This window comes from Bidens hawaiensis, unplaced genomic scaffold (genome assembly GCF_021521415.1).
Source record: "Bidens hawaiensis isolate Kalapana, Puna unplaced genomic scaffold, B.hawaiensis_p1.1 tig00005780_1, whole genome shotgun sequence".
Classification (NCBI taxonomy): domain Eukaryota; kingdom Viridiplantae; phylum Streptophyta; class Magnoliopsida; order Asterales; family Asteraceae; genus Bidens; species Bidens hawaiensis.
The window spans coordinates 831,542-849,718 of record NW_027491379.1 but is presented as its reverse complement, the minus strand read 5'-3'; the positions used below and the strand labels follow the sequence as shown (position 1 = coordinate 849,718).

At 32.6% G+C, this 18,177-nt stretch overlaps 3 protein-coding genes across 3 annotated transcripts; 2 read left to right on the top strand and 1 right to left on the bottom strand.

Moving 5' to 3' along the window:
- Positions 1–343: 343 nt before the first annotated feature.
- On the top strand, positions 344–1,171 carry LOC143630634 (ADP-ribosylation factor GTPase-activating protein AGD12-like). The gene is made up of 3 exons (XM_077099602.1): positions 344–465; positions 545–640; positions 730–1,171. The coding sequence occupies exons 1-3, from the start codon at positions 421–423 to the stop codon at positions 1,003–1,005; spliced, it is 417 nt and encodes a 138-aa protein (XP_076955717.1). The 5' UTR covers positions 344–420; the 3' UTR covers positions 1,006–1,171.
- A 4,793-nt stretch (positions 1,172–5,964) lies between these two features.
- On the top strand, positions 5,965–7,811 carry LOC143630633 (WRKY transcription factor 28-like). Its single transcript, XM_077099601.1, has 3 exons — positions 5,965–6,524; positions 6,687–6,830; positions 7,160–7,811. The coding sequence occupies exons 1-3, from the start codon at positions 6,079–6,081 to the stop codon at positions 7,560–7,562; spliced, it is 993 nt and encodes a 330-aa protein (XP_076955716.1). The 5' UTR covers positions 5,965–6,078; the 3' UTR covers positions 7,563–7,811.
- A 3,647-nt stretch (positions 7,812–11,458) lies between these two features.
- On the bottom strand, positions 11,459–16,644 carry LOC143630722 (protein REDUCED WALL ACETYLATION 4-like). Its single transcript, XM_077099651.1, has 16 exons — positions 16,298–16,644; positions 15,106–15,197; positions 14,254–14,391; positions 14,120–14,176; positions 13,950–14,022; positions 13,668–13,826; positions 13,426–13,575; positions 13,056–13,311; positions 12,869–12,984; positions 12,709–12,795; positions 12,548–12,636; positions 12,390–12,452; positions 12,215–12,271; positions 12,023–12,119; positions 11,782–11,945; positions 11,459–11,680 (listed from the first exon to the last, which is right to left on the bottom strand). Exons 1-15 carry the CDS (start codon positions 16,328–16,330, stop codon positions 11,790–11,792), a joined length of 1,623 nt encoding a protein of 540 aa, XP_076955766.1. The 5' UTR covers positions 16,331–16,644; the 3' UTR covers positions 11,459–11,680; positions 11,782–11,789.
- Between the last annotated feature and the right edge of the window lie 1,533 nt (positions 16,645–18,177).

The following is an 18,177-nucleotide window of genomic DNA, read 5'->3' as shown; positions in this document are numbered from 1 at the left end:
TTGTTCTGCAAATTCATTATACGAGGCCCATGTTCCCGATGGAGCTAAGCCTGGCCCGGATGCTAGTATCGAGCAACGTACTAAGTTTATCAGGTGAAGTTTGATGCAAAAATTAATAAAATGTTATCATCAAATATTATGTACCTAGTGATTTAATCACAGGTCCAAGTATGAACTTCAGTTGTTCTTGAAACCGAGTTTGAAGATTGCATCAAATAGTACACTCCAAACAATGCCATCTAAAAGGATGAGTTTTCGTGCATCGAGTTCAAGTGCAGTACAAAAACCTGTAAGTGCACAACATTAAGGTGGTTGCAGCTTTCAAGTTTTAACCAATAATGATAACAGGAATTACAAGAGGGAGCTATTGGACATTTGAAGATTACGATTCTTCAAGGCGCAAATCTTGCTGTTCGCGATATGCTTTCGAGTGATCCTTATGTTGTTGTTTCTCTAGGAGATCAGGTTAGTCATTGGCTATATATCTTCCATATTATATGTTTGTTTATATAATTATATAATTATCTTATCTTACTTTTATTAGAGAGCTCAAACTGCCATTCAAAATAGCAACTTGAATCCGATTTGGAATGAAGAGTTAGTGCTTTCCGTCCCAGAGGATTATGGGGCCGTTAAAGTGGTAACTCGACGCTCATTCTTATTTTCGTTATTTCAGTTTTGGTTTATACTCCATCAGTATGCCAAGTTATTAATTGTTGTTGTGTGCAGCAAGTTTTTGATTATGATACATTCTCTGCTGATGATATAATGGGAGAGGCAGAAGTCGACATACAACCGATGATGAATTCAGCAATGGCGTACGAGGATCCTACAATGTTTGGGAACATGCAGATAGGGAAGTGGCTGAAGTCACACGACAATGCGCTGCTAGAAGATAGCACGGTAAATATAGTTGAAGGGAAGATAAAGCAAGAGGTTTCGCTTCAACTGCAGCATGTAGAGTCCGGGATAATATATCTTGAAGTAGAGTGGATACCTCCATAACGATAGGTGTATCCCGTTTGCGTGTACGTGTATAGTTTGTTTGTTGTTTTGTTCGTGTTTGTATTTAAAATAAATGTTGTCGGTTGTTCGGATAACCAAAAAGAATGACATTTCATTATCATTTCTTTAGATGAAACTGAGTTTAGAAATAGAACAAGGATTGATTAGTGAGTAGTGACCAGCTGACCATCATGTGTGACATGAAATACAAAAGTTTGGAACATATAAAACCTCTAAAGTATTGCTGAAGTTGAAACTATTGAGATTTGAGACAACGGATATACATGGATGTTTTGGATCCAAACTGGTTTGGGTTAAAAACCGGTCCGGGTTGGTCAAATCTTGGTCAAAACCGGTTTGGGATAAACCAAATGGGTTGGAAAACCAGTTTGGAGGCGAAAAATGTTCATCTTGATCATGGCGGTTTGGGTCGGGTTGAAATCAGATTTTGACGTAACAAGACTACGAACCGGTATACAAACTTGCGGGTTGGGTCGGGTCCTAACCGGTTAAAGCCCAACTGGTTGTGCTAGTGTAGTGGGTCGGGTTATAAACTAGTTGGCGGGCCCAAACCGGTTTTTTGGTAAGCCTCTAGATGTTTTTTGTCTAGTAAAAAACAAATAATAATATAAGTGATTGTGAGTGAGAGTGAGATTGTGATACAGATAAAGAACATGCCCGATATGATAGATTTAATAAAATTAGAGAGATATGATATTTAGTTACATTATAGAGATTTAGATAGAGAAGTTGATGTGTATGCCGTTAAATACGAATTTTAATGTCACACGCGTTCCATATACAAGTTATTATGATATTACAAACAATAGAAAGTATACATTTTACTAGACAAAAAAAACCACGTAATAATTAAAACCATGTGAATCAGTTAACTATGTTAATCGATGCATTTTAGGTTGACCAAACAGGAAAGCAAGTTAAAAAAACTAGCAAAAGTGATTATTATTATTATTATTGTCTAATCTTTTAGTACAATTGTGTTTAACAAAATCAAATATGTAATGATAAAACAAGAAATGATCCAGTTATTATTGCTTTAAGGTAACCCCATGTGGGTTTGAAAAATGTGACTTAACTAGAAAGTTAATTTAAGTTGAAGTGGTCAGAAAATGAGGCTTTGAACGAGTCTTGGCCTTTTCTTATTGTCTTTATAAAGGTGCTTTTATAACCTCCTTTATAAAAGTGTTCTTAGTCATTGAAATATTTGTGTATATCTAATTATATATTACTTAAATACAAGATTTGAATGAAAAAATGGTTATTTAACTGTAACTTATCATTTCAAATATTATACTTACTAAATTTGGAAAAGCTCTCTAGATTTGGAAGAAAAAGAGGTTAAATTTTACTATAAATTATAAACTTGAAAATTTAAATTAAATAAAACTCAAATTTAATCAATTTTACAAACAAACAATAGGCCTGCGACCTGGGCCACAAGGCATATCGTATAATGGGCCGGAACCTTGGTGCGTGAGTCAACAAGCCCGAAAACAATAGTACAATACTAATGTGTAAAGAAATTAAATAAATATTCACGTTTTTAACATGACTTTTAAAATATGAACTTTTTTTTATTGTATGGATTGGGTGTAGTCAGGCGGAACTTGGGGCGTTTAATGTATAATAATAATTACGAGTGTAATCGAGCGGAACTTGAGGATATGTAGTTGTAATATGTTATTGTAGGAGACTAGGAGTGGACTTGGTATTCGCGAGTATCTTGTTAGTGCTTTGAATAAAATTGTGTTGGTCGTTAAAAAAATGATTTTTTTTTACAACTTGAGTCAAAGGGCTTTTTTAATTTTTTTTAACTTTTTAATAGATTCATGATTTTATAATATACTAACGCACTAATTATTATCCCATAAATTTGTTATTTTTCTTTTGTTTGCTTAAAATGTGTAAATATAACATGTTTCATTTAGTATTCAACATTTATAGATTTTTTTAATATTATATAACATGTTTCATTTAATATTATGGAAAAAAAATTGCTTTACTATTTAGGTGAGTTTTGATATAAAAACTCAAAAAAATAACAAAAGTATATTTTGAACTTACGCCAAGATCCGTAGCTATATCCGTAATAAAAACCTAACAAAATCCACAACAAAGTTATGTAGCAAAACATATAGTAAAGCTTGTGGTTAAACTACACTCAATTCCGCAGCTCAAATAACGTCTGTAGTTAAAATCAGCTATACATCAAACCCATCACAAACTTGTAGCAAAATAAGTATTTGATAGGAATATACTATGGTGGTTCTTAATTATAGTAATTAGTAAGATTATTACATTTAAATATTAACGATTTTAAATTATGAAATATACTTATAGAGCTATGATGCACTATGGTATATTTAAGGCGTCATATGGTCAAGGGTTATTTAATTTTGAATGGACCAAAATTCACTTTACACGTACACTTGATCGGAGGCTCGTTTAATTATTTTAAGTTAGTTTGATTAGGTCACAAAGTTTTCCTGTTTTAAATCTTTTTATACATCCATGCGTTTATATGTTCAAAGAGGTCTAAAAAGGGTGCTAAACAATTGGTAATTGGTATGGGGTTCTTTTTATCATTGAATACTAGAATAGGTGATAAACGTTTGATAAAGTGAGAAGAATATATATAGCCTATTCAAACAAACAAAAAAATATATATAAAACATATACATTTTTAATAAAGTAAATAAGTTAACTAATTAATTAATATTTTTTTATTAAATCTATAAAATAAAAATGATAACAATTGTGGAAAAAGAGAAACGACCTGGTTCACCATGGAAGCCCGATTCATGTCACAAGTTTGTTGGAGGATATTAAAGTGTTAAGTTTTCTTTGGGTAAAGAATAGATCGCGGAGACTCGGTTGTAGTTGGAAAGATTGGCGCCGGTTCCGGTTGTAGCGAGTCGTTGTGTTGGATAAGTTGTGGGTGTTTTTTCTTTTTGATGGTGGTCTTTGTTTTATTTGTGTATTGGTGGGTCTAGCTTCTGGCAAGCGTTTTTTTCTAATAAATTCATTTTGTTGGTCGTTCAAAAAAAAAAGAAAGAAACTTAACATTTATAGTCTCGGTGATCAAAATTGTCACTAAAATCAAGAGGCTAATGCTAATCGCCATAATTTGCATTTTGGACTGAATGAGCTATACGAGGTGAAACATAGTAGCTAAAATTGCAATTCATTGCATAATAGATCTAATAAATAAGACTAAAACCTTTAGCTAAAGGACCCGTTCAAATGATGTTTCGGTAATATGATTCAAAACAGTATTTATATTTCTGTAAAATTATCAAAAACTTAATAAAAGTTTGATGCACGTACATCGATCTTACATAACCATGTTACTCGTAATAAAGTATCATAACTTATAAGACTTAATATGATTTATTTCATGATTCGCTTAATACATTTACCGCTCGATTTGATAACACATATATGACTTAAGACTAGAAACATGAACCGTTTATTTCGCGATCTTAAGCCCTTAAATCACGTTAACCGGTTAGAATAGATGTGGTTGTTAATATCATTGTGAAGCTTTTGGTGGGTAGTTGATAATTAGGTGAGTGTCACTTCATGAGTATGTGACTTGTGCAACTTTCTAACCATAATCATTATATTATATTTGCCGAATTATTGTAGTTTGTTGGTTCATATTTGTTGATGCGACTATATGTATATATCATTTTCTTTCTTTTTTTTTAAAGACGCATATATATCATGTATTTCTAGTTTGTAAATGAAGCCTAAAAGTCAAATGCTACGCTTCTAGACGGGGCTGGGGTATATGAATACTGCAACTTAAATACAAACAATTTAAATTAAATTTAGAATTAAATGACTTTGTATTGTACCCCATCCTAGACAACGTAAATGCATGCTCATTGCTCACCTCTTTTATAAAAGACCCCTAATTATCACCATTTCCGGATGCAACCTTTCTTACATTTATATTAGTAACTTTAACACTCAAAACAAATAAGTTTATTTAAGAATTTTAAATATTAAATATAACCCGATCATATATAAACCCGGTTATATTTATTTTGAAAAAATAAAAAGAGAAGAAAAGTATGTATTAGTCCCAAAATGGGCGACACCAATAAAAAGGTATATGTGTGGCCTAATTTATCTCCCAAAATGGACAGCAAACTTTTTAACATTCAACTTCCACCCATTTGACTGTGAAAGAGACATCCTTGGCATCTTTATGGTCCAATTTTGAAAAATTCAACTTCAACATAACAACAATTAATATGAAAAAGAAAACAACTTTTGATCCCGACCCTAATTAGGTGTCACCGTAAATAATTAAAAAAGAAAACACTTTTCACAAATTAATTGTTTTCTCTCCAGACCTAAAATTAATAAACTCAATCAACTTGTACACACTCTTTCAATATGTTTTGTTATTGTGTTTACTCGAGTGAGTCTTTTTAAAACGGGATGTCAATTGTTCATATTAATTTTGACGTTTCAGGTTTTTCAATATGTTTTAATTAGAGTGTTGAATATATTATGTTAATAAGATAATAAGAAGTATGTGTATCTATTAGTTAATAAAATATAGTTTTATATTTTTGATTTATAACAGTTTATAGTTGACTATCTATCAATTTAATTTGACATGTGATTGTGTGGTTTTTGTTATTTTCTTATTTGAATCAAACATATGGTTTACTTGGTTCTAGACATGGGACTCTATAAACTTTTAATAACATTAATAATATCATTAAATTATTATGTGAATACACATAACTCTTTCTGTTATCACACCATTATTAACATATATACATATGTTTGGAGCATTTGTTTAACAAAGTCTTGGGGTCTAACAAAGTAACAACATTCATTTTTGTCAAACATTTCTTTTAGATAGTGGGGTTAGAAACTCTCATTCAAATATTCTCTCTCTCCATTAAACACATAATTACATAAACATTGTCAAAGCATAAATAAAGACTCCTCACCTCTTATTTGTCAAACTTCTCTACTTCTCTTTCTTTGTCCACTTCTACTTCTTCAATTCTCCATCTATCTTCAACCATGTCTCAAAACCAAAGAGAACTATACTACCATGATCCATTTCATGATCATGATCAACAAACTAGTGACACTCTTTTATCATTCTTTGGCCCTAATTCCACCATTAGGGATGATTCTTCACCACCAAATCATCAAAGGTTTCATGACTACATGGGGTTAACACCCTTCTTAACCGGCTCTACAGACTATAACACACCTAATACCAGTTTTGGTTACTCATCTTCTTCATCACAACTACCTTTTGCTCTTGAAGATGATCAAAAGCCAGTTATGGATACTGGAAACTTGCTTGGTGTGACTGAGACTACTCCGTTTACACCTAACTCCTCTTCCGTTCGTTCTCCGTCTACTGAGGCTGCTGATGATGAACATGAGCTTCAAGAAGGTAAGAAGGAGAATCAATCCAAAGACGTATCCGAAAATGGAGGAGACGGCTCTAAGAAAGTGTAAGTTTGTAAGATACATGAATACTAATGATAATAATAATAATAACAATAATAACAATAATAATAATATTAATAATATGGTATTAGGGTTTATCTGCTATTGGTATTTTGATTTTTTTTTTATATTTTTTTACTTATTAATCATCCGAATATCGCGAATAGGGTTAAGCAAAAGAAGAAAGATGAAAAGAAGAAAAGAGAGCCACGATTCGCCTTTATGACAAAGAGCGATATTGATCATCTTGAAGACGGATATCGATGGAGGAAATATGGACAGAAAGCCGTCAAGAATAGCCCTTATCCCAGGTATCGGTCCGTCTTGAACACCGATATCCTAATTTAGCATATTATTGGTTATTAGATAAACAAATATATACATCAATTTATATACATGATAAAAAAAAGGTGGTTTCTTGGATTCTAATTGTTTGATATTAATGTTGAGTTCATAATATAACTTAAAAATGAAACCCTATAGTCTCTTCAACTACCAAATTTGTGTTTTATCTCCAAAGTCAATGGTTAGCTAGGTTTGTTTCACATTCTTATTTTTCACAAGTGGGAAAATGAAATTATATTTCACAAGTGAAAAAAAAATGCATTCTTGTAACAACAAGTGTTGATCTTTGTCACAGAAGCTACTATCGATGCACGACTCAAAAGTGCACGGTGAAGAAGCGTGTCGAAAGATCATATCAAGATCCATCGACGGTGATAATCACGTACGAAGGCCAACACAACCACCACTTGCCAGCCACACTTAGAGGAAATGTTGGTGGTGGAATGCTCTACACGCCGTCTATGATGACCACGGCTGGAGGCGGATCAAGCTTCCATCAAGAGTTTCTTGCTCAAATACCTCATGGTTTCTATAGCAACTTCAGTAGTAGTGGTGACGGTGGCGGTGGTGGTGTAAGAGGTGATGGTTTGGTCTATCATCAAAGCACTACCTTAACCCCAACTCATCAACTTCAGGTTCCTAATTATGGTCTTTTACAAGATATGGTCCCATCCATGACTTTTAAACAAGAGCCCTGAGTTCAATGACCAATTACTATATATACATATATATAATGCAATCCACACCGGGACCCCTACCGACCTAATATGTTGTAACCTCTGACATTTTGTTGACTTTCATCACCATTTTTATTATTCATGGGTAGGGTGTTGTTTTTGATTCATACAAAGAAACCCTAGTTGCTAAAGTTATATATGTAATTATTACATATTTAGTGCATCATATATATCATCATCTATATATAATTATTTCTTGGTTTATTATATAGAAATTTGCATTCTTCTATCTGGACGTACTCTTAATGTTTATTTTAATTACAATATTATAATATTATACTTTTTGTGGTAAACGTGATGTTATATATATAGTTGCAAGTTACAACTCATGTTTCCATAATTCCATGCATGCATTACACATTTTATTTAAATACTAGAAACTTTTCAATCAATTTAATTACTAATTTTGGTGTTAAGAATCATTGTTCGATATGAATGAGGTTGATAATTGATTAGACTCTATGGATAATGTTTATTTGTTTTGTTGATGGGTATTTCTGATATTAATGTTGATAAAAAAGACATACGAATAATATCTGACAAATTTAAAAGCATTGGCAATATGAAAGGTAATTGCATGTAGACATTCAAATGAGGAGAAGAGAAAATGTTAACTATGACTACGTGAGAACCGCATAATATACTTGTACATTTTGCTGTAAGTCTTATGTATTGGCTACCTATTGTCTTATTAAATCATTTTTATCATAGCTGATCTCCACATTTTTTTGGTTTTGAAAAGAATGCGCCCCTCATACTACATTTGACATGTTATAGATCTTTCAAATATTATATTTGCATCTCAAAAAAGATGATTATGCAAAAGAGAATCATACTATTAGACTCTCAACAAATTTATAAAATGCTATTAAGCTATTGGCGTGAAGGGTGAAACAAAATTGTTAGATCGTCACCACTATATAGAGGAGTGAATTCACTTTTCACACTTAATTAAGTCGTGTCGGATTTGTAATTATTAGTTTATCCTTGTTGTAAGGAGTTTCTATAAATAACTATGGTAGTAAACAATATGACCATAACACAACCCCTTAGAGCATCCACAACAAGCTTCAGTTCCCGGGGTCCGAATCTATGTGGCGGGTTACAAACTCAAGAAAAACAAAGTTTACCATTGTAATTAGGTAAAGCCCTTGGATTGAAAGTTCTTCCCTGCAAACATGAAATAAACTTTGAGGTGGCATATTTTCTTTCTCTATCTCACATCCACATATATATATACATTATGTATATATAGCTTTAATAATTTTTTAATAGGGTTTGTAGAGGTTTGTTGTTATGAGAAAAAGTGAGGTTTTTAAGAAAAAATTGGAATATGATGTGACGACGATGTGACAATTTGTATAGGTTTGTTGTTGTGGATACTCTTAGGAAGAACAATTGTACATTAATAGCGACCGTATAATTAGTCTAATAACCTCATAATTTTTATGTACACTAAAAATGATGTTGATCGATTAAACTTATGAAATTTCTAACATGTTTACACCATGACCAAATCTTATTTTCTGTATTTCTAACACTTATTTAGTACAGTCAAACACTACAACATAATGTCATGTTTTCATTTGTAAAAGGAAAATAAAAACGTTATATGTGATTATGTGTAATAAGGTTTTTATGTTATTTATTTATTTTAATATCAATATGTGTGATTGATGAAAACATAATGATTATCCTTATCAATGCAATATGAAAAGAACATTTTGTCAGTTGATCATATTTACATACCCGTCGAGTTACATAAATTTAACAAAAAAAAGGTAGGTTAAACCAACACAATTTTATATACACACTATTGCCAAAGTTCTTGTTTACATAGAGGTGTGAAATGTGAAGATTCTAATCTCATATGATCAATTCATCGATGATGCCGTGATTATGTGGGGATAACGGTCAAGAAATTATAAAATGCCAAATTTAATATATTATCTAGATTAAATCTTACTTGCTTCTTCATGGGTTTCGACCTAAAAGTGAACTTAATTCTCGATCAAAAAGCAAGTTATTTTCTATAGAAGGTTCCTTGAATATACGTTTTTCATGTTCCTTTTCTTATATGTTGTAACATTATACTAATTGCTTGAATAATTGAACGTTAATTAGAAGAACCCTTAATATGTTCAGGAAATAAACCTTAATACGAATGCTCCTCAAGTTATAAAAGCATATGGCCATTAGCATAAGATGGTGGACAAGGGCGACATTGGCAGGATCTTGATCGCATTGAAATGGATGCGCTAGAGGAACCAAGCTAAAACTCGACACTCTATGCGCCCTAACTAAAATGGCCGCTAAATCTTGAGAACTATTGGGGTGGTGGACTGGTGGTGAGACGAAAAACTTCTCCAGAAATAGATTGTTCAAATGCGGTGAACTAATCGGAATGGATTTTCATAGACAATGTTTTCTATGAATAGTATACGCCGAGAATAGTAATGTAGGGACAATTACGAGTGTTCATTAATCGGTTCGGAATTTATTAAACGAATATCGAAGCATAACCGAAACCGAGTAAACTAAACCAAATAATTAGTTCGTTTTGAAAATGAAATTGAGGGGGTGTTTGACTTAGCTTTCATTTTTTTGTTTATGTTTATATCCTTACACAAAATAAGTTTATTCAAATAAGTTAAAAAACCATTTTCAAACAAGCTTCTTCAAAATTAGCCTATATAAGCTAATAAGCTTAAGTTTAAAAGCAAAACCAAACACCAAATTAAGCTTATTTTGTAAAAATAAATAAATAAATAAATAAATAAATGCTATAAACTTTGTTAATAAAAAGCTAGACCAAATCGATTTTCGGCTCCATATATTTTCAATTTGGTTGACCCGAATAACTCATTCCAGCCCAAATGACTGAATAACACATATATTGGTTTTATGCACTTATTTCAATGTTTGGTGCATGCTATCGCTCATGAACCATGATAAGTTTATTCGGGTTTATCCAATTAAAAAATGATTTATTCTAAAATATATAAAAAAATATTGATTTTTTGGAAGATGACTACACTTATGTAAATTTGAATTCAAGATGGTCTGACTGACATTAACCATCACCAGTGTTGACTAGAGGTGCACAAAATACCCGGTTTCAGACTTGACTTGGAATCAGTTCCTACCTGTAATTGACATGTGGGTATGACCTGATATTAGATTTCTCCCTTGAGTCGTACCCAGAACCGGAACCGCTGGAACCGAAACCGGGAATACCCAGTCAAGCCCGACCCTACCCGAAACCCCGAAATATAACCTAGAGAGGCCGGTCAAACTCCCGACTACAGCCAGAATTGGTTCATACCCGACCCAATTTTGACTTTTGTTGACCATACCCATAACCAGTTCCTACCCAACCCAATTTCGACACCTTACCCAAAACCAGTTCCTACCCGATTCTTGTTTTAGAAAATATTCAATAATCGGTTTATGCAACTCTAGTATTGACCTATTCCTTTAGAGGGATGGGATTTGGAATGCCTAGCTTATAACTTCCTCTAGTAAGGTACTAGCTACTAGGCCCATGAATGAATAATGGGCAATTTTATCCCCCACCTAGCTACTCTAGGTTGGGGACATGAGGTCGGTATTTAATTTGTTAAAACAAAGAAAAATCATCATAAAATTAAAAAGGTTTGAGTGGCTTTAATAACAAAACTTGATCACTATAATGTGAAGTAAAATAAAAGCCTTTACAACATTATTGATTTATTGCTACAACATCATGCAAAGAGAAAATGATACAAAAAAAAAATAATTAAAAAAAAACGATGCATGTTATGTTTTCAAATCAATCTCAATTTATAACACAAGAAAATAACTACATTTGAATTTCAAAGCGGTGACCATGAATCTACATCACATATGTTTACATGTTGGATCCAGTTCAGATTGGGGGTGAAATCAAAACATGTTACAAAACTACAACAAAAGGTGCGGTATGCCTTGTAAGATGTTGGAAATGAAGACGTATACGGCTTGATCTATGTATATGTATGTGCGTATGTATATTTGTGTACGTCCAGTTCCAACACGAAGTATCATCTAACAACCCACTCCTGTTAATTCACATAAACACAAAATTAACGGACACCTCATTTAACCTTAATTTTTGCAAACATAAACGAAAAGAAGTTATGTGCTTGTTACAAAGGCTTACCGTAGCGATTACTGAGGAATCTGAACAACAATGGAAGCAACTACGTATAAACAGATGGAAATTGCTGCTCCGGCTACAAAATTACTGAGCAGTTGGCGGTCGTTTTTAGTGGGTATGAAAACCGACTTCAGAGTGTTTGTTAGCTCAAAGAGACGACAGGATATCTGTATAACGAGAGAGTGGGTGTAAGGAACTAGATTTATTATCTCGTTTAATTATATAAGAAGAGTATTTTGCTCACCAAAACATATATTGCTGTTGTAAGCATGAAATTCAGCAAAGGATAATCCGGAATAAAAGACAGAAGCCACTTTGGCTGTCCATTGGGAATATCCGATCTACAACGTTCAAGTTAAATAGACTCAGCCATTAACGTTCTACAAAGTTCGGTATTTTTATGCCAAAATATAGAAGATAAAAGAGAAGCATTCACCTTAGCCAGATATGGAACTGTGAAATGTATGTTTCCAAAGTGATTTTACCAAGCCACCTATTAGCATATAAAGAATGTACACGTGATCAAAATCTGTAGTTAGTGGAGTAAACATGCACACGAATGTATGTTCATGGTTTCAAGAATTAAATAGTGTTGGGTAAATAGAGCTTACGCGAATAGGGTTAATGAATAATTCCTAAGTTCTTGAGTGAAATTCCGCAAGCAAATATATACACTGAAAGCAAAAGAAAAAAGTGTTAATTTCAGAATACTTAAAAAGACTTTCTGATACACTAGAGAAATAATAAATGTGAGAAATAAATTACACACGTTATAGGTATCCACGATGTGTAGGGATGATATTTGTTGTATGTAACCTTGTCCAACTTGTATATGTATTCATACCACATATATCCGGCCTGAAAAGAAGACATAATAAGTCCACACAAGATTATTTAGTAAAAAGAATGAACTAGAATATTTATACGAACCAAAAGAGATACTGAAACAATGGATGCTTTAACAGTACGTCTTCGCTTACTTTCTGACTCCTCAAGTTTTTCAAGCCATTTTTCAACCTGGGATCAATATAACATTATATAGTTAGAGCAATAACATTAAACTAGTAAGCAGCGACCTTCAAAAGCTTACATTAGGATGAAGATATGCATATATCATTCCAATAATCCATATATAACGATCAAGCCCAGATCTAAAATGCCACTCGTGCAATCGTGGGAGATCCGGTTTAGCTGGATCGGTATACCCTGTGAAAGCAAGAAATACAGATTTAAGAACATTACATCTAAAACAAGATCTAGTAATAAAGTAGACTAACCTAATAAGAACGTTAATGGGCTCCAAATGAATTCAAAGATTCCAGGAATCTCCCAAACCAAGATAACCACAAGAAAGCATACAAGAATCTTTGTAATCATCACTGATCTTATCTCATTATACTTGCTGCCAATAGCAAGTGCTCCATACACCATAAGAGTAAAAAGTGTATGCATTGGACAGATGTAGTAGAGCATATAATCATTGTTAAGAACAACACAACAAAAGGCCACAAAAAAGTTTAGCCTCCACATCATCTGCAAGAAAATATAAAAGCTTATTATCAGTCAATCATGCATGCAATCATGCATCATTATCATTCATGCTAATGTAACTTCTAAGTAGCAAAGGAACTTGAGTTAAAAGTTAACCTGAGCAAAGCGTGCAACACTAAAATCCTTGCGGATGTAGTAGTATGAGAAGTTTCCAAAACCAGTCATCCAGACATACGCAGCAATAAACACACGAATAGCATTATATATCTCAGTAGCAGCAAAGTAATGATACATCAAAAACAGAACCTGCCACAAGTAGAAGATTGACATGTCAGCCGGTGTAGGTATTAAACAATGTATTGAAAATTTGAGATTGATACTAATATTAACAAACTTGCCTGCATCCATCCTTTCCATTCTTCTGTTTGATGTCGATTGAGGTAAAGTATCGATTTTCCAGAAAATGCTGACTTGTCACTGTGCTTCTTGAGAGAGGTCATTGCTGAAACTATTATAAGCAGAGCGTACAGGAACAGGAAAAGATCACGATTGTAGCTCTGCCCAAGAGAAGAAGTGTATCAACTTAGATGCCCCAGTTAACATAACACTAGGTTTACAAGATAATACTAATCATATTATTTGAGCAAGACTGTAAGAAATAATAGGCAAATTAGTAGAACCTTGGTAGATTCAACGATCAAACTGGTGCGATCACATATGTAGAAATAGAACAAAATTCCACCAAATTCTGACCTGCAGAAGGTTGTGAAAATCCAATATTATTGCATCAGCTTAAAAATGAAAAGAAGCTTCAATACAAATCTAGCACCGGCAAACTCTCATGGCTTACATTGCTCTCAAGGTTGCTCGATTCTCAAGCAAAAAAGAATCCTCCATTGTCACAAATCTACATGTAAAGAGGTGATTTGTAATGAGTGATGGAACAAAGAAATATGAAACAAGACACCAAACTGATTAACTAACCTAATTAAGTTAGCTTTAATGGAAGTGACAGGTTGTTTCAATGATGCTGATTTTGTGAGGCCTCCTTCCAACAAAACAGCCCGGTCATCTTCCTCCTTTGTTTTGGTTTCCAGTTCGACCAAATTGTTGTCTGAGTGACTACTCCCATCAACAAAGAAACAAGTGAGTTGAAAAGAGATATTAGATAATGTGTATTTCATTGTTCTAGAAAGATAATAAAGTAATAAACAGTCTAAACAGATCTGGAAACAGAAAAACAAAACAAAGAAACTAGTAGCAGGCTATCATTGTTAATATCGTCTGCACAAGTATGTTTAAGAAGACACGCTTTGATATTTTAAATGCTGTAGAGTATAAGATAAGACCAAATATTGTGGCAATTGTGTATACTGTAAAGTGTAAACAACATATGGCAGGTAATGTGACCATGTACCAACAAGAATCAAATGCTAAGAATGGTTGTCAATGATTAGCTAGAGCACACTCTGTGTAACATCCCAATTTCAACTCCTTTAAATGATCCTAAAAGCAAGAGGTTTATAATTTGTAATTGGAATGTCATGAAAACTAAATAGTTCACTATGTTGCATCTGTAAAGTATAACAACTAAAAAACTATATTTCAACATGCTTTTATCCATTTGCAATGTAATATTTGTAATTGGAATGTCATCAAAACTAAATATTTCACTCTGTTGCATTTATAAAGTATATACAACTAAAGGAACCATATTCCAACATGCTTCTATCCATACGCAATGTAATTAAACAAGCTCAATGCAAAGATCCAAACACCACTGCATAAGTACACACACACACACACAGATATGACTGCAAAGATTAAAGAGCTTACACTTTAGATGCCCATGAAGATCTTTTGTATTCCAACCACTCAGAATATATCCACGCGACAAAAATTGGAATGACACCAAGCAAAAAGGACACCTGCAAGATGGTATTAATATTACAATAAAGCCCTTATTTGTTCTCAAGTGGAAGTCTCAGAAACAGTATGTCGACTACGTTCACATCATTGAAGATATAAAAAAAATCAATAAAACAAAACAGTATAACAAGAATATGGCAAGTTGATAACAAAATATATTATCTAATACGCATATCAAATTATCGAGTAAACGAAATTACACATGGAACCAGTTGTTTTAACTTAATATCTTTCTATCTTTTGTTCAGTTTATATTTAATACCTTTCTTGTTTCCATCTGACATATACTGATATGGTTTGATTTGACCTTCAGAGAAAAAACCATCTGTTCAAGAATCCTATCAACTAAAGTCACTTAGATTAAAATAGTTTATATACATATATAGCTACAAGAATCATGAGAGAACTCTTCTTGATGAGCAGTGCTCGAAAAATCGGGACTAGTCCGCGATTGATTGCTAGTTGTCCGGTGCTAACTAATTTTTAGTTAATCAGCCAAATTAGTCGCTAATCAGCCAAATCGCCCCTAGCCGTGTCTATTCAAACCAATTCTATCCTAGCCGAACCATATCGCCCATAGTCGGATGATCGGATCAATTCGCCAGCCAATATCCAAACAATTTCCAGCTAACCTTTGTACTAAACTACATATAAAAATGTGTGTGTGTGTGTGTCAAACTGAAAAAACTACATATAAAAACTCCAATCCAGCTAACCGTTATTCCCCACCCCACCGGCCGACTAGCGCCTAACGAATTTGACAACACTGTTCATTAGAGAACTGGAGAACTTCATACTACATATACGTAGTATATGTACATATCGCATATATGTAGTCAGTATATAAACTACTGCATATATGCAGTACATAGTCCTCTAGTTCTCTCACGAAGAATGAGTTCTCGTATGATCCTGTCTCTATAGCCACATGTTATCGCAACTAACATACTCCAGAGAGTAATCTACGGCTCAATAATAACAAAATCATAATCCTAACAACTACTACACTACATATCAACAACAGATTCCAAATCCTACTAATCAACAACACAATAATAATTTGAACATAAACATTAGCAATAGCAGTTGTAATGTATACCTGTCCAGGTGTTAAAGGTCCAGAAACAGTCATCTTCGTTATTCAGATTCAGATGAGTAATAAACTCTAATTCAATTCAATTCAAATGAAATCAGGATGCGTAAGGTAACAACTGGCGCATCGGTGATTAGATCGGGAGTAGTGTGAAAGTATGAATATGAATATGAATATGAATCTGTGTGTATTAATGGAAATGGTGTGAGATAATGAAACCCTAACTAACAACTACTGGTAGACAAGAAAGATGATGGAGAGATCTGAAGCAACAATAATATTTAATAATAATATTAATAATAATAATTTAGTGATGTTTGCTTGAAGAAATGAATTCAACAACACCGTCGGAGGAGGTGTCACCTTCGGTGTATGTACGGAAACAATCCCAATCAGTTTTTTTTTATTTTATTTTATTTTAAACCGGTGATCACGGCTACTTAACTTACAGATCTACCACAGTTATTTATCTATTTATTATTATTATTATTATTATTATTATTTTATATCAGTTATTATTTGTCGGTCAACACATCGTATGTGTTGTATGATTTGTTACTTATACGACTAAAGGGGTGTTTGGGATTGCTTATTTTTACCGACTTATAACTTATAAATTTTTAGAAAAGTAATAAGGTGTTTGGGATTGTTTATATTGTGAGAGGAAAAGTTCCATAAGTTACGCTTTTGTAACTTATTAACTTAATGAAAAGTTATAAGGAGATAAAATAAGGAATCCCAAACACCCCTAAGTAACCCACTTGCTCCTTTAATAAACTCATACACTCATATCATAGAATTACATCATATGTGTTGTTTGATTTGTTACTCGTGCGACTATGTAACCATTTTGCTCCTCTGATACACCCATATCATAGATTTACACTCCATTCACATCTAAATAATGTGTTAGAGCATTCGCATATATAATTTAATCAAAATACAATTTTTTCTTGAAATTCGTTTATTTTCTAGACTTTAAACATTTCACATCTCATCTTCTATCTCTATCTTTATTATAATCACATATACTTATTTTATTATTTTCAAATTTTTCAAACACTCCGCAATAATTTAAAGGGTTTTGGTCGCTATAAACATTGAAGAAGCTTAACTTCTTTAAACCATATCTCTAGAATAGAGAATGGGGTATGAGGGTAAATTAAATGCTACTGTTAAATTTTTTTAAATAATTTAGAGAAAGGTTAGTTTTAGAGAAGAAGATGTAAATTTCAATGGTCTAGATATGTTGAAATTGTTACAAATTTAAAAATTACAGAAGTATTGTAAACGTAGTTAAAATTATACAATGTTATTAGTTAGGTGGTTATGATGTCTTGTTTTTGTGTTGTTTAAAGCTTTAGGTGTTACATTGCTTTCTTATACGTTTGGAGAGTTGGGGTCTTTTATAATTTACTATTCTCCACCAACAACATTAACTAATTTGTTTATAATAAAGGAAATGTTATCATTTAACTATTTTAATATATAGATAGATACTTCACAAATGAGCACTTCTCATAAATAGATAGATATATCACTTATGCGTTTTAGTGTTCAAACAACAAACATTAGTTATTGAATAATAATGAAAAAAAATATAGTTTTATTTTCATAGACTATCTTATTACTTTCATCAGATACATTCATTAAAAACTTACTTTTATTAATAGATATATAATATGGCAATGTTACTTATGCAAGAGGTATCCGATCCATTAAACCGGCCCGGTCTAAATACTTATTTTTATTTATAAATAGGACTGTTGGGCCTTTTATTTTTAGTTAGTTGTTTATGATATTTGATTAAAGGCTTTTAAGCGTGAAGCTTGTCTATCGAGTATTTCAGTTTGGGTTATTTGATTATGATTAATTGTTCTTGAGCC